This window comes from Malaclemys terrapin, chromosome 13, assembly GCF_027887155.1.
Source record: "Malaclemys terrapin pileata isolate rMalTer1 chromosome 13, rMalTer1.hap1, whole genome shotgun sequence".
NCBI lineage: Eukaryota > Metazoa > Chordata > Testudines > Emydidae > Malaclemys > Malaclemys terrapin.
In genome coordinates this window covers 40,913,853-40,929,173 of record NC_071517.1, presented here as the reverse complement: position 1 = coordinate 40,929,173, position 15,321 = coordinate 40,913,853, and the positions used below count along the sequence as shown (strand labels likewise).

The 15,321-nt window shown below is 52.4% G+C and overlaps 1 protein-coding gene across 1 annotated transcript; it reads left to right on the top strand.

Annotated features, from left to right (window-relative positions):
• Window positions 1–7,235: 7,235 nt before the first annotated feature.
• On the top strand, window positions 7,236–14,945 carry LOC128847516 (zinc finger protein 883-like). The gene is made up of 5 exons (XM_054047002.1): window positions 7,236–7,453; window positions 10,254–10,340; window positions 10,879–11,005; window positions 11,539–11,652; window positions 11,987–14,945. Exons 2-5 carry the CDS (start codon window positions 10,317–10,319, stop codon window positions 13,519–13,521), a joined length of 1,800 nt encoding a protein of 599 aa, XP_053902977.1. The 5' UTR covers window positions 7,236–7,453; window positions 10,254–10,316; the 3' UTR covers window positions 13,522–14,945.
• Window positions 14,946–15,321: the final 376 nt, after the last annotated feature.

The window sequence follows — 15,321 nt, the reverse complement described above, 5'->3', positions numbered from 1 at the left end:
AGGTGACCCTGTAACACAACCACACCCAGCAAGGCCTGCACCCATTTCCTCCCTTTTTGTCAGTCCCAGCAGAGAGACCAGGGACTGCACAGAGACCAAGCTCCTGTCCCCCAGTTGAGGGCTGGGGCCCAATGGCCAAGGGCAGTGGATGTTCAGGGAGCTCCCACTAGGGCTTGTAGGGTACATGGTGTGGGATAAACCGAGACCTCTCAGGGGAGCCGTGTTGCGCAGAGATGCTGCTGCGGATGCAGCTAGTTCCCCGGGTCCAGTGTTGCAGCAGTTTAACAACGTGGTTAATAGAGACGTTGCACCTCACCAGAGTAAAGTGCTGCTCTTTTGCTGGTCTCTGCGTGGCTTGAAATTTGAAGGCATTGTTCAAACACCTTTTCCCTGCTGCTGTCTCAGGTACCTGGGTCTTCATTCAGTAGGGTGACCACATCTCCCGATAAAATCAGGACTTTCCCAATATTTAGTTGTTTGTCCCGCTGATGTATTTGTCCAATATTTTGCATGCCTTTTTTTTTTTTTTTTTGCTTTGGCGGTGCCCACCCCCACTCCACATGTGTCCCGATATTTTGTTATTGTCATCTGGTCACCCTAGACCTGGAGCCAGTAACCTCCGAACCCACCCAAGGCATGCTCCCGGACCCTGAAGGCAGAGATGGGACCTCTGGTGAGTGTACCTTTGCAAATATTACACATGGTTTAAAAGCAAGTGTGTTTAATGATTAATTTGACTTGGCATTCGTGGACAGTACAGCTACTGGAAAAGTCTGTTAACGTTTATGGGGATGGAGCAGAAATCCTCAAGGGACATCTCCATAAAGCTCTCCTGGATGTACTCCCAAAGCCTTTGCAAAAGGTTTCTGGGGAGGGCTGTCTTATCCCGTCCACCATGGTAGGACACTTTACCATTCCAGGCCAGTAGCACGTAGCCTGGAATCATTGCATAACAAAGCATGGCAGCGTCTGGTCCCGGTGTTTGCTTGCATTCAAACAACATCCGTTCTTTATCTCGCTGTCTTATCCTCAGGGAAGAGATATCATTCATGGTCACCTCGTTGAAATAGGGTGCTTTTATTAAGGGGACATTCAGAGGTGCCTGTTCCTGCTCGGCTGTTTGGCTGTGGTTGAACAGAAATGTTCCCCACTGTTAGCCATGCAGTGGGGGGATGGGTGAAGCATAAGTGATCTCTCACAACAAACCGGCAGGCCCTAAATACAAGAGGCAAAATGTGACCTTGTAACAAAAGCACATGTGCTGTGTAATGTGAACAGCAAGGTTTAGCATGAAGGAGTGTACCCATTGTTCTCTAAAATGTGTTTTTTAACTACCACTCTCCCTTTTCCTCCACCATCTGCAAATGTTTCTCCTTTGCAGAGGCTAGTGAAGATTAGAAGGTGAAAAAAACACACTTGGGATGAAATGTTCTCTGAGCTCCTCCTGTCGTCCCACACTGACAGAGCACAGCAGAATTCGTGGAGTCAGACAATTTCAGAGTGCAGGAAAGCACAATATGAATGTGAGGAGAGTTGGCGGGGTGAAGAGAATAAGTGGCGAGCTGAAGATGACAGAAGGCAAGAGTTGATGCTCAGGCTGCTGGAAGATAAAACTCATATGCTCCAGCGTATGGTTGAGCTGCAGGAAAGGCAGCAGGCGCACAGACCGCTGTTACAGCCCCTGTGTAACCAACAGCCCTCCTCCCCAAGTTCCATTGCCTCCTCACCCAGACGCCCAAGAATGCAGTGGTGGGGCCTCCAGCCACCCAGCCACTCCACCCCAGAGAATTGCCCAAGCAAAAGAAGGCTGGCCTTCAATAAGTTTTAAAGTTTTTAAGTTTTAACGTACAGTGTGGCCTTCTCCTTCCCTCCTCCCCCACCCCTCCCGGGCTACCTTTGCAGTTATCCCCCTATTTGTGTGATGAATTAATAAAGAATGCGTGAATGTGAAGCAACAATGCCTTTATTGCCTCTGCAAGCAGTGATCGAAGGGGGAAAGGGAGGGTGGCTAGCTTACAGGGAAGTAGAGTGAACCAAGGGGGATGGGGTGGGGGTTCATCAAGGAGAAACAAACAGCAGTTTCACACCGTAGCCTGGCCAGTCATGAAACTGGTTTTCAAAGCTTCTCTGCTGTGCACCACACCCTCCTGTACTCTTCTAACCGCCCTGGTGTCTGGCCGCTTGTAATCAGCGGCCAGGTGATTTGTCTAACCTCCCATCCTGCCATAAATGTCTCCCCCTTACTCTCACAGATATTGTGGAGCACACAGCAAGCAGTAATAACAATGGGAATATTGGTTTCGCTGAGGTCTATCTGAGTCAGTAACCTACGCCAGTGCACTTTTAAACGTTCAGTGCACATTCAACCACCATTCTGCACTTACTCAGCCTATAGTTGAACAGCTCCTGACTACTGTCTAGGCTGTCTGTGTACGGCTTCATGAGCCATGGCATTAAGGGGTAGACTGGATCCCCAAGGATAACTATAGGCATTTCAACATCCCCAACGGTTATTTTCTGGTCTGGGAAGAATAGGATGATCACACCAGATCACACAGGTGAAATATCGGGACGCGGGGAAGGGAAGAGCAAAAAAAAAAAATGGCCGCTGGAGCTCCACGCCCCGCCCTCCTCTCCCCCCACACCAGCATGCCTCCACTCCGTCTCCTCCCTCCAGTGCTTGCACTGCCATAGAGCTGATCAGCGCAAGCCTGGGAGGGAGGGGGGAGGAGGAGGAGGAATGCGGTGTGCTTGGGGAAGAGGCGGGGCCAGGGCGGGGATTTGGGGAGGGATCCAATGGGGAAAGGAGGGGGCGGAGTCGGGGCATGGGAAGCGTGAGCCCCCTCCGGGCTCTGCTCCACCTGTGAGTGGAGGCAAAATATCGGGACCAACCTTCATTTGGGACACGGGACAAATAAGCAAATATCGGGACAGTCCCTATAAAATCGGGACATCTGGTCACCCTATCCAGGTCCAGGGTGAAAAACATATCTTGACTGTTGGGGAAACCGGTTTCTCCGCTTCCTTGCTGTGAGCTATCTTCAATCTCTTCATCATCATCTTCCTCGTCCCCAAAACCCGCTTCAGTGTTGTGTGATTCTCCATTGACAGAGTCAAAGCACAGGGTTGGGGTAGTGGTGGCTGCACCCCCTAGCATAGCATGCAGCTCATCATAAAAGCGGCATGTTCGGGGCTCTGATCCGCAGCGGCTGTTTGCCTCTCTGGCTTTGTGGTAGGCTTTCCTTAGCTCCTTAATTTTCATGCGGCACTGCTTTTCACCTCTGTTATGGCCTCTGTCCTTCATGCCCTTTGAGACTTTTTCTAATATTTTTGCATTTCGTTTACTGGAACGGAGTTCAGCTAGCACTGATTCGTCTCCCCATATGGCGAGCAGATTCCATAAATCCCGTTTGATCCGTGCTGGAGCTCTTTTGCGATCCTGGGACTCCATCATGGTCACCTCTGCTAGGGTTACCATATTTCAAAAATAAAAAAAGAGGACACTCCACGGGCCCTAGCCCCGCCTCTTTCCCATCCCCCGGCCCCACCCCAACTCCGTCCTTTTCCCGCCCCTTCCCCAAAGTCCCCGCCCTAACTCCCCCTCCTCCCTCCCAGCCACGCGAAAAGGGCTGCCCGAGCGCTACCGGCTTTACGGTTTGCCGGGCAGCCCCCAGACCCTGCACCCCTGGCCAGCGCTTCCCCAGTGCAGCTGGAGCCCGGGAGGGGAAGCGCCCAGCCGGGGGCGCAGGGTCTGAAGGCTGCCCGGCAAACCATGAAGCCGGTAGTACTCAGGCTTCGGGCAGCCCCTATGCCTCCGGCTGGGCACTTCTCCTGCGCCCCCGGCTGGGCACTTCTCCTCCCCGGCTCCAGCTGCTCTGCTCCTCCCCGGACTCAGACTTTGGCTCTGTTTAAGAGCCAAGTTGCCCGAGCCAGCACTACCGGCTTCGGGCAGCCCCCCTTGCCTCCAGACCCTGCGCCACCGGAGCAGAGCAGCTGGAGCCAGGGAGGAGAAGTGTCCAGCCGGCGGCTGGGGTCCAGAGGCAAGGGGAGCTGCCCAAAGCCAGTAGCGCTGGCTCGGGCAGCTTGGCTCTTAGAGCCGAAGACTGAGAGGGGAGGAGCAGAGCAGCCGCGGGAGGGGAAGTGCCCGGAAGGTATTTTTCCCGGACATGTTCGGCTTTTTGGCAATTCCCCCCGGACGGGGGTTTGATTGCTGAAAAGCCGGACATGTCCGGGAAAAAACGGATGTATGGTAACCCTACCTCTGCTTATGAGATCTGCACTCACCTGCACCTTGCCACGCTGGCCAAACAGGAAATGAGATTCAAAAGTTCGCGGGCCTTTTCCTGTCTACCTGGCCAGTGCATCTGAGTTGAGAGTGCTGTCCAGAGCGGTCACAATGGAGCACTCTGGGATAGCTCCCGGAGGCCAATACCATCGAATTGCATCCACACTACCCCAAATTCAACCCGACAAGGCCAATTTCAGCACTAATCCCCTCATTGGAGGTGGAGTAAAGAAATTGATTTAAAGAGCCCTTTAAGTAAAAAAAAAAAGGGTTTTGTCGTGTGGACGGGTCCATGCTTAAATCAAGGTAACGCTGCTAAATTTGACCTAAAATCGTAGTTTAGATCAGGCCTGTGTCTCCCTGCACTGAGGATCACACTTCCAGTTATCCGGTTAACACTGGTGACTGGACAGTAAAAATCCGGTTACCATGGAGAATCTGCCAGCCATTGGTGTAGTTTCATAGAATCCTAGAATATCAGGGTTGGAAGGGACCTCAGGAGGTCATACTGTCCATTCTCCACCCCCCTCAGCTCCCTCCACCCCTGATTTCTCCAGAGCACTGCTTAGCTCCAGGATGACTTATGAAGAGAGGCTGAGGGAACTGGGATTGTTTAGTCTGTACTCCTTTCAGGAGTCTGATCTGTCTTGCCTACCTGCCTGACTTAAAAATGACTTGCTTCCAAAATCTGCCGACTCCTCAGCCAACTGCCCACTACCCGGAGAGCCGATTGCAGAGTTGGACACTGAGGTGTTGCTGATATTCAGAGCAGAGTCTGAGCCACTGTTTCTGTAGCATCCCTGCCAGCTGTCAGCCTGCTCCAGCAGCGGGGCTCTCAGCCATGCAGTGAGAGATGGACACACCTGGGGAGAGCAGGGGAGACGTGCAAGGGGCAGAGGAAGAGTGAGGAGCAGTTGGGGAGGAGAATGGCTCTTCTTGCCAAAAGGGGAAGCAGGGGCAGGAGGGAAGGAAGGGGGTGGGATGAGGAGGAGATGGCGAGGTGGGGAAGGGGTATGGGATAGGGAAGAGAAGGTGATAGGAGAAGTGGGGCAGGGGGAAGCTGGAGTCCAGCATGCGGCATCCACTTGGCAGACGCTGGGGCTCCCCTGTTAAGCAGGCCCATCGAACCCTCACCCTGACAAGCCCCACCTCCCCCGCATCTGTATCACCCCAATGAGACTCCCAGACACCCTCCCCACTAAGCCCCAACCACCTGCACCTGGACCCCCATCCAAATGAACCCCACCTCCCCTGCATGTGGGCCCCCACGCTGAGCCCCAAACACCTTCACCTGGATCCCCTGCAGAGTCCCATTGCCCCTGCACCTGGCACCCCCCAAGGAGCTTCTGTGCATCCAGATCTCCCACTGAGCCACTCGCACCAAGATTGCCCCACAGAGAACTCTCTTACCCCCAGCTGGATCCCCTCACACTAAGTCCCTCTGTACTTGGATCCTGCTGCCAGACTGAGCCTGCTCACCCACACCTGGTGTGCCTGGCACAGGGGGCAGGGCCCCAGGGTGATTCTGGGGCAGGCCTGACCCTTGCACTGTGTCAGGGTCTGGTGCAGCCTCACTGAGGCATCCCTGTCCTCGGGTGGGGTGGGGTGGGGTGGGGTGGGGTGGAGGGAGGCTGCAGGGTGATCTCCCACCTCCATGCAACCAGTGGCCTGTGCTCCCCACTGCCATGTTGGAGCCTCCACATTTATTTATTGACAAATAAAATTTGCAGAATTTTAAAATAGTGTGTGCAGAATTTTTAATTGCTTGGTGCAGAATCCCCTCAGGAATATGGGTGCTGTGCTGCTGTGATGGTGGGACTGTGAGGAAGGAGGTGGGCAGTGGGAAGGTCCATGACGGGGGGCGCTGGGTGAGCAGTGTGGTGTGCAGAGTGTTCTGCAGTTGTGGTGGGAGGCCAGCGGGGGAGGTCTCTGGGGGCGGGGGCACTGGGCATAAGGATGGGGCTCTGGGCAGGGGGTGGTGTGGTGCGGATTCACCCGCAAGGGGAAGGGGCACGCTGGCAGCACAGCGCTGGGCTGGTTTGTAAACAGCGCCCTCTGCTGGGTTGCGCAGAGCGAGGCCACTCCTGCCATGCTGTGCCTCATAGTGCCCAGCCCGCCCTTCACTCTGGAGACTGACCATCCCGCCCCCTGCACCTTGCCACGTGGGGGCCCACAAGTATGTTTGGCACCGGGCCCACGAAGAGTTAATCTGGCCCTGCAGAGTGGGGTTAAAAGTTTTCCTTTCGCCTTTCCGATTGTGTCCTGATTTTTTTTATTAGTTGCTGTTTTGTAAATTGCATTTGTTCTGAACTATAGACAATGGTCAGGGAAGAGGTCAGGGAAGCGTCCAGAGTGGAGGAAGAGCCCTGGAGTGTGGACACTCTAGCCCGTGTCCTGAATGGTCACAACCAGGGTGGGGGGGAGCCCCTCAGGAAGCCTGGGTCCAGCCTTGTTGGGGTTATAAGGACTTTTCCCCACAGGAGAGTGGAAGGGGAGCCCTCCAGGTGAGGCAGGCTCTGGGTGAAGGGAGTGGGAGCGAGGACTCAGATCCTTCTGCTATTCGACTCCACCCGAGAGGTGTTTAAGTCAGGAAAGTTCCCCCCAATAGCGGGACCATGTCCCCGCTTACCTCTGTGCATGTTTACTGGTTTCTCCTAAAGTTCACTAAGTATTTTAGGAAGAAGTGTCAGCGGCCACCATCCAGAGTTGCTGGCCTTACTCTGAGGCCGCCCAAAATTTGGTTGTGAGAACCCCTGGGCTAGATGCTCATGTCGGGCCCTACTAACCCTAGAGCCTGTGAGTCTAACAGAAACCAGACACAGAGAGGCGAGTCAAAGTGCGGTGGGCAGGGGGGCTGAAGCGCGCTCGGTTGATCGCTAGGACCCAGGAGCGGCTGGGAGGCGGCTCTGGGGGAGCGATCGCTGGGCTCAGGCCCGGCAGCAGGAAGTGACTCGCAGCCGCTTAGGTGACTCTGGCTCCCGGCGAGATCCCCGAGCCCCGGCGGCTGGTGCTGGGAGCCCGGAGCCCGGGCTGCAGCCGGGAGAGGGGAATCTCCAGCAGGGCCCTTCCCGCTGCTCCCCAGGAGCCTCTCCCAGGGCAGAGCCCCCAGCCCGGCCAGGCCCCTTCCCGGCCCGGCCCCTGCCCCAGGGGGCCCCGCTCGGAGGGAAGGTAAGAGAGACCCGCCCCCCCGGGCTGCAGGGGGAGGTTTGGCCCCAGGCTGCTCCCAGCGGAACTGCCTGCGGGGCGGGGGCAGGATCACGTTACCACCCATCGTCTCCCCCCTCCATCTGCTGCTTTGTTTCCCTGCCCCTGGCCTTTCTGGTGTGGACGGAGGCTGCAGCTCAGGGAGATCTGAGGGGGGCAAATAGGAAGGGGCAGAAGGTGGGCCGGGGTCAAACTGAATGCAGGATGGGGGGCCCCTGGGGGCCAGGAAAGGGGCCCGGGACACAATCAGGGCCGTGGAGGTGGGGCGGGGGGGCAGCACAGGCGCTGGATATAGGCTGGTGGGGCTCTGCCGCACCCCCCCTGGCTTGAAGGGTTTACAATCCTATCGAGGGTTTACAGTCTGGTTGAATGGATCTCAGCGCCCCCCACTGTACAGATTGTTTCAGCCCCCCTGCCTGGTACTGGGAGCCGGGGATAAGAATGGGGTACAGCCAACAGGGGGTGAACCTAGGGCTGGGGGAGGCAAGCTCCCCTCCCCACTGTAGGGGCAGGACCCCAGCCCCTGAGCACTACCCAATATCCACCCCCCCACCCGCTTTGCATGTGGCCCCAGCCTCCCCAGCCCCAGGACCCAGGGAGGGCACACGGCCCAGCCTGAACCCCGGGGGCAGCCTAAGGAGAAGCCTGACATACTCCTCACAGGGGCCGTGCACCCCATCTCCACAGTCAGCTGTGACTCTCAGCCAGCTTGGACGGGTTTATTGGTCACTGGGAACACAGCATAGAACAGAGCTTGTTAGCACAGAAATCAGGAGCATTCAGCAAAAACCAGGAGACTGACCCACTTCCAGCCCCCCATCCTCAGTGACGCCCAGCTGCCCTCCTCCCTGCTTTCTCTCTTTCCCAGGAAAACAGGTCATCTGGCCTCCCCCTTGTGGGGAAAAAGAACTAGGTAGCCTTCTTAATGACAACCAAAGTAACGCCGAAGGCCCAAATTCAGGCCCTCTGACAGAAGCTGACTACACAGACGGCCTTTACATAAAACAGTACAGGCCAGAGCCTGAACAAAACTAGGCTGTGCAATTCCCTGCCAAATACGGTCATGGGCCATGACCAAAGAAGGGAGGGGAGGAAGCCATGCGAAAGGCCTTAGCAACATGATAACTGCTTATAGATAAAGAACATGATAACTGCTTGGTGATGAAACATAGTAACAGCTTATATGAAGAAATTGCTTCTAGTAAAGGTCAGCTCCTTCTCTGGCTCCAGTTACGTGCTATCAGCCAATCATATATCATCTTTGGGCTTCCTATAATAAACCTCCCTGGAAAACAATAGGTACCCTGACGAAAAACAACACCCCCGCTGGTGCCAAGCCCCCCCATGTCAAAACCACGAAGAAACCCCCCACCCAATAGGCACCCAATTCTCGTAAATAATGAGGAAGCTACTGGGGAAAAGGAACAGACCCCTACTCTTATTTTCGCATAAATGACGTATTATTTGTAACACGCTTGCGGTTTGACGGAATAAAGCAGCGTGCGAGCTACTGCTGGGTATGACAGTTTTCGGACTGTTACCCCAACGCGTTGGTATGTATTGCGATAAACTGGCCTCAGGCTTGACTCTGTGAACTAAAATCAATGGGTGGGTGACTTTTTCCATGACACCCTGTCCTGCTGTTCTCCAACACTGTCAGCTGGCTGGCTCTTTGCAGAGGACGGGCTTCGGTCATCCCTTGCCAGGATACAGAATTTTGGCCATTCTTTATGCCCAGGCAGCCGCTCTGCAGTCACACCTGCCCTCTAGAGGTCTCTGCAATGATCACTCACCTGTATCCCACCAGCTTGATACTTGAGTAACACTTGGGGAGACTGAGGCACACACTCCGTATTCAGAGAAAACATTAAAAACATTCCCGCTTCATCACACCCCTCTGAGACCAGCCTAGGGGCACTTTCACCAGTGGCTGGAACCACTGTAACCATACCAGCTCCTGAGCCTCCAAGTGATGGAGAGACCTGGGGAAAGGGCTGGAGCTGGGCAGGGAAATGACTCCGCACAAAGGGCCCCTTTCAGGGACCAGCTGGTGAGTTTGGCCTACAAGGGGAGGGGCTCCCTGTGTCTGTGAGATCCAGAGCTGCGGCCCTCAGTGACACAGCCGGGTTCAACCCCCGTTACCAGTGTCAGTGGCTGAGCTGCCTAATGAGAGCAAAAACCCACGACAATGGGCCAATCACCCGTTCTCCCAGGGCGAGGGAAGAAGATAAAAGGGGAGAGCGGAGAGACTTGAAAGGCAGCAGGAGCAAGAAGTGGGGAGGGAGGTTCCCAGATCCATTCCCTGCCCCTTCTCTCCCACACCCCCTCACACACACACACACACACACACACACACACCCCCCGCAGTCAGCTCTCCTGGGAACAAGGGGAGGAGTTGAGAGAGGAAAAGCCAGTTGCTCACTCTGCTGAGCACCGCACTACTTACGGATGGGGGAGAGCTAGAGGGGTTACAATACACTGTGGGGCAGTGCCCTAAAGTGACTCCTTTGATTCTGCTCTTTTTCCAGCGTTTGGCTCAGAGATGCTGTTCTGGGGAGGTTTAGAAGGGACGTGCTGGGTTTAGTTCTAATGTGAGGGGAGGGGGCCTGGCGGGGGTGGTAATGAACTAACTGGGTTTCTTCCAAGCATGGCAGTCATAGAATCATAGCATCTGTCTGCAGGGAGCGAGCCTGGGGGAATTAGGGTGTGACATGGATTCCAGCCCCTTCTGTAACCTCCCCCATTGCCCCTCTCACCCCAACAGGCTGAGGATCGCGTCCACATTTTGCTTCAGATCGTCCCGTCTTCCAGGAGACAGGGCAGGGTAATGGCTGTGCTGGAGCCAACTCAGGTAGGGGATTTTTAGGGAGCTTTTGGTGGTGGGGGAGGGGTATTGTAGAGGGGTTAAACACACAGGGTGGGACGACGGGGTGTGATAAACCTGCTGGAACATGATCAACCTGGGCCTGATTTTCTGAACAGGCCCATTGGCATGTGCGGGGGAGGGGAAACATTCCCCCATTTCTGAACTAGGAAACACCCTGCTGGGCAGGGCTGGGAAAACTGACCAGACTCCCAGTGCTGGAGCCTGACCCCACTGGCCAGAGGCAGATGTGAAATACAACGGGAAGCCTGTCCCCGGCTCAGAGCTCTGCTTCCAGTATCAGCGTATGGCTGGCAGGTGTGTGGTAAATGACAAGAACCTGCCCTGCTCAGTCTGCTGCGGGGGACAAGGAGGTCTTGCTTGAAGAATCCTCCCCCCCCCTTGAAGCCTACTGGCTGCTCTGAGCAGGGTGGGGGGAGGATTCTGCTACTCTGGCCCTCCCCTGTGACTAGAGGGATTGTGGCTGGGGCAGCAGGTTCTGAGTGGGGGATTCTTGTTATTTCAGATGCCGGTGACTTTCGAGGAGGTGGCTGTGTATTTCACCCAGGGGCAGGGGGCTCTTCTGGACCCCGCTCAGAGAGCCCTCTACAGGGACGTCATGCGGGAGAACTACGAGATGGTGACCTCGCTGGGTAAGGGATTCCTGGCGCCTTGGTTATTGGAAACTGGGGGGGGGCGGGGGGAAGTCTGCATTTCTGACATCGGTTAGGTTCTTCCCTCATCACTCCCTAACGAGACCAGGGTGTCAAAACCTAAGGCACATACTAAATCAACCCCACCCAACCCTGCTAGCTTGCAAGGTGGAGAAGCCGTGTGTTGTCCTGTCTGTGTTGTTTCTCAGTCCCACACAGAATCCCTCTTCTCCCTCCTTGGGAATAGATCCAGCAATGTTTAGGGCTCTGGGCTCTGCAGGTTTAGAAATAGGCAGGGGTTTAACACTGGAGCTGGGTGTGCGTCACAATTCCCCTCACCTCGCCAGATGTCTGCCTCCCCCGAGGGGGCTCAGTGACCATGTTTCTGTCCTCTTAGATTCCACATTCCCCAGCACAGCACAGGGACAGGTTCCGCTCACGGAATGTCCTTTCTGACAGACGCTCTCTCTTTCTGAGAGATGCTCTCAGTCCTCCGCACACCCTGATCTGGTCTGATTTCACTCCCTGCACAGGATTCCCCATTCCCAAACCTGACCTGATCACCCGGCTGGAACAAGGGGAAGAGCCGTGGGTGTCCAATTTCCAGGCCTGTGAGGAAAGAGAGATCCTGAGAGGCGCCCACACAGGTGAGGACTGACACACAAACCATCTGGGGAATGAAGGAAAAAGTTGAGAATCCCAGAAATGTGATATCAATAAGTGCCCTCAGTTCTTCCTCATCTCACGCAGGGCAGGGCTAGAGTCAGCAGATATCACTGACATCGCTTCCCACGTGTCCGGTTAACAGCAGGAGTTTCCTTCCCAACTTTCCTTCTCTGTAAAATTTTGGGTGGGATGTGGAAGCAGAATCCAATTGCTCCGTCTGTGCAGCTTTAGTATGTTGGGTTTTCCCTTGGTGCTATTCCTATTAATTTCTCTCCAGCACAATGACTCCTGTCTGGATTGTCTCTCTCCCCACAGGTGACGAGACAGTGAGTGAGAACGAGGAGGTGAATCAACAGCAGGATGTTCCTGGGTCTGGGGAATCACAGGGGACCTTTGTGAGAAGAGCTGAAGGGAATTTTCCCCAGTGCTTGGAACAGGGAGAAGCCTGGGGAAATTGGCAGAGGTCAGAGAGGCTGCCGGGAATCCACTCAAAGGAGCAAATGGATGAATCTGTTATATATGTGGAAGGACACAGGAATCCCGCAGCCAGGAAGACAACCCCCAAGGAAGACAAACTCGATAAATACCTTGGTTCTGTTACGGTTCAAGCAATAAATACTGGAGAGAAAACACTTCAGTGGTTGGACTGTGGGGAACACTTCAATAAGGGCTCAGATCTTGCTAACCATGGGAGAAGCCACCCGGGAGAGAGACCCTCTCAGTACCTTGAGGGCAGCAATTGTTTGATTTGGAAGTCAGCGCTGATTAGACATCAGAAAATCCACACAGGGGACAGACCACATAAGTGCTTAGACTGTGGGAAAAGTTTCACATGGAGATCAGCCCTTGTTAGACATCAGGCAATCCACACCGAAGAGAGACCCCATAAGTGCTTGGACTGTGGGAAAAGTTTCATACAGAGGTCAAACCTTGTTAATCATCAGGCAATCCACACAGGAGAGAGACCCCATAAGTGCTTGGACTGTGGGAAAAGTTTCATACAGAGGTCAAACCTTGTTAATCATCAGGCAATCCACACAGGAGAGAGACCCCATAAGTGCTTGGACTGTGGGAAAAGTTTCATACAGAGGTCAAACCTTGTTAATCATCAGGCAATCCACACAGGAGAGAGACCCCACAAGTGCTTAGACTGTGGGAAAAGTTTCAGACACAGGTCAACCCTTCTTAAACATCAGGCCATCCACACAGGAGAGAAATCCCATAAGTGTTTGGACTGTGGGAAAAGTTTCACACAAAGATCATATCTTATGGCACATCAGAGAATACACAGTGGAGACAGACCCCATAAGTGCTTAGACTGTGGGAAAAATTTCATGCGGAGGTCAGCCCTCGTCCAACATCAGATAATCCACACAGGAGAGAAATCCCATAAGTGTTTGGACTGTGGGAAAAGTTTCATGAAAAGATCAAATCTTACGGAACATCAGAGAATACACACCGGAGACAGACCCCATAGGTGCTTAGACTGTGGAAAAAGTTTCAAACAGAGGTCAGGCCTTATCCATCATCAGGCAATCCACACTGGAGAGAGACCCCATAAGTGCTTAGACTGTGGGAAAAGTTTCATATGGAGGTCAAACCTTCTCATACATCAAACAATCCACACTGGAGAGAGACCCCACAAGTGCTTAGACTGTGGGAAAAGTTTCAAACACAGGTCAGGCCTTGTCAAACATCAGACAATCCACACTGGAGAGAGACCCCATAAGTGCTTAGACTGTGGGAAAAGTTTCAGACACAGGTCAACCCTTCTTAAACATCAGGCCATCCACACAGGAGAGAAATCCCGTAAGTGTTTGGACTGTGGGGAAAGTTTCACACAAAGATAAAATCTTATGGCACATCAGAGAATACACACTGGAGAGAGACCCCATAAGTGCTTAGACTGTGGGAAAAGTTTCATACGGAGGTCAAACCTTCTCGTAGATCATACAATCCACACTGGAGAGAGAACCCACAAGTGCTTAGACTGTGGGAAAAGTTTCAGACACAGGTCAACCCTTCTTAAATATCAGGCCATCCACACAGGAGAGAAATCCCATAAGTGTTTGGACTGTGGGGAAAGTTTCACACAAAGATCAAATCTTATGGCACATCAGAGAATACACACCGGAGACAGACCCCACAAGTGCTTATATTGTGGAAAAAGTTTCATATGGAGGTCTGACCTTGTTAAACATCAAGCAATCCATACAAGTGGTAGACCATAAGTGCTTGGACTCTGGGAAAGGTTTCAGAATCAGATCAGCCCTTCTAAACATCAGGCAATCCACACACGGGAGAGACCCCCATAAGTGCTTAGACTATGGAAAAATGTTTCAAATAGATGTCATTCTTTTTTTTTTTACATCAGAGAATCCACACAGAGGAGAGACCCCATAAGTGTTTGGACCATGTGAAAAGTTTCACCCAAAGATCAAATCTTATAACATTCAGAGGATCCACACAGGAGAGAGATCCCATTAGTAATCAGACTGGAAAAAGATTCATATGGAAGTCAGCCCTTATTAAACATCAGGCAATCCACACTGGAGAGAGACCCCATAAGTGCTTAGACTGTGGGAAACATTGCAGAAATTGATCAGTCCTTGTTTTACATGAGAGAATCAGGAAGACTCCATAAGTGCTTGGACTGTGGCAAAAGTTGTACACAGAGATCACACCTCATTAAACATTGGAGAATTCACACACGATCTAAACTTCTGTGGCACCAGGCCCGAAAGAGTTAAGAACGTTGCCAGCTAATTGACCCAGCTTCAACCTTTAGAGACATGTTAGAAAAGTGTATAAATGGTGTCTGGGGCCATTCCAAGTAATATAGACTAGAACTTTGAAATGTAACCTGGTATTGTTAAGAAATTGGAAGAAGATAGTAGTGCTGTTCATTAATTGCAGTTAACTTGCGTGATTAACTCAAAAAAAATCATTGTGGTTAGAAAAATTAATCTCGATGAATCACATTGTTAAACAATGGAATACCAATTGGAATTTGTTAAATGTTTCTGGATGTTTTTCTACGTTTTCATATCTATTGATTTCCATCACAACAAAGAAGAGAGAGTGTACAGTGCTCACTTTGTATTATTTTTATTACAAATATTTGTACTGTAAACATGCAAAACAGAAGTAGTATTTTTCAATTCACCTCATACAGGTACTGTAGTGCAATCTCTTTATCAGGAAAGTGTAATTTAAAAACATAGATTTTATTTCTATAAGTGCACTCAAAAATAAAGCAATTAAAAACTTTAGAGCCTAGAAGTCCACTCTTCATTTTCTGCCAATCGCTAAGACAGATAAGTTTATTCATGTTTACGGGAGAGAATGCTGCCTGCTTCTAATTTATGATGTCACCGGAAAGTGTGAGAAGGTGTTTGCATGGCACGTTTGTAGCTGGCAATACAAGGTATTTATGTGCAAGATATGCTAAACATGCATATGTCCCTTCGTGCTTCGGCCACCATTCCAGTGGACGTGCTTCCATGCTGATGATGCTCATTTAAAAACAATAATGCATCAATTACATTTGTGACTGAACTCCTTGGAGGAGAATTGTATGTCCCCTGCTCTGTTTTACACACATTCTGCCAAATATTTCATAATATAGAAGTCAGGGATAATGACCTAGC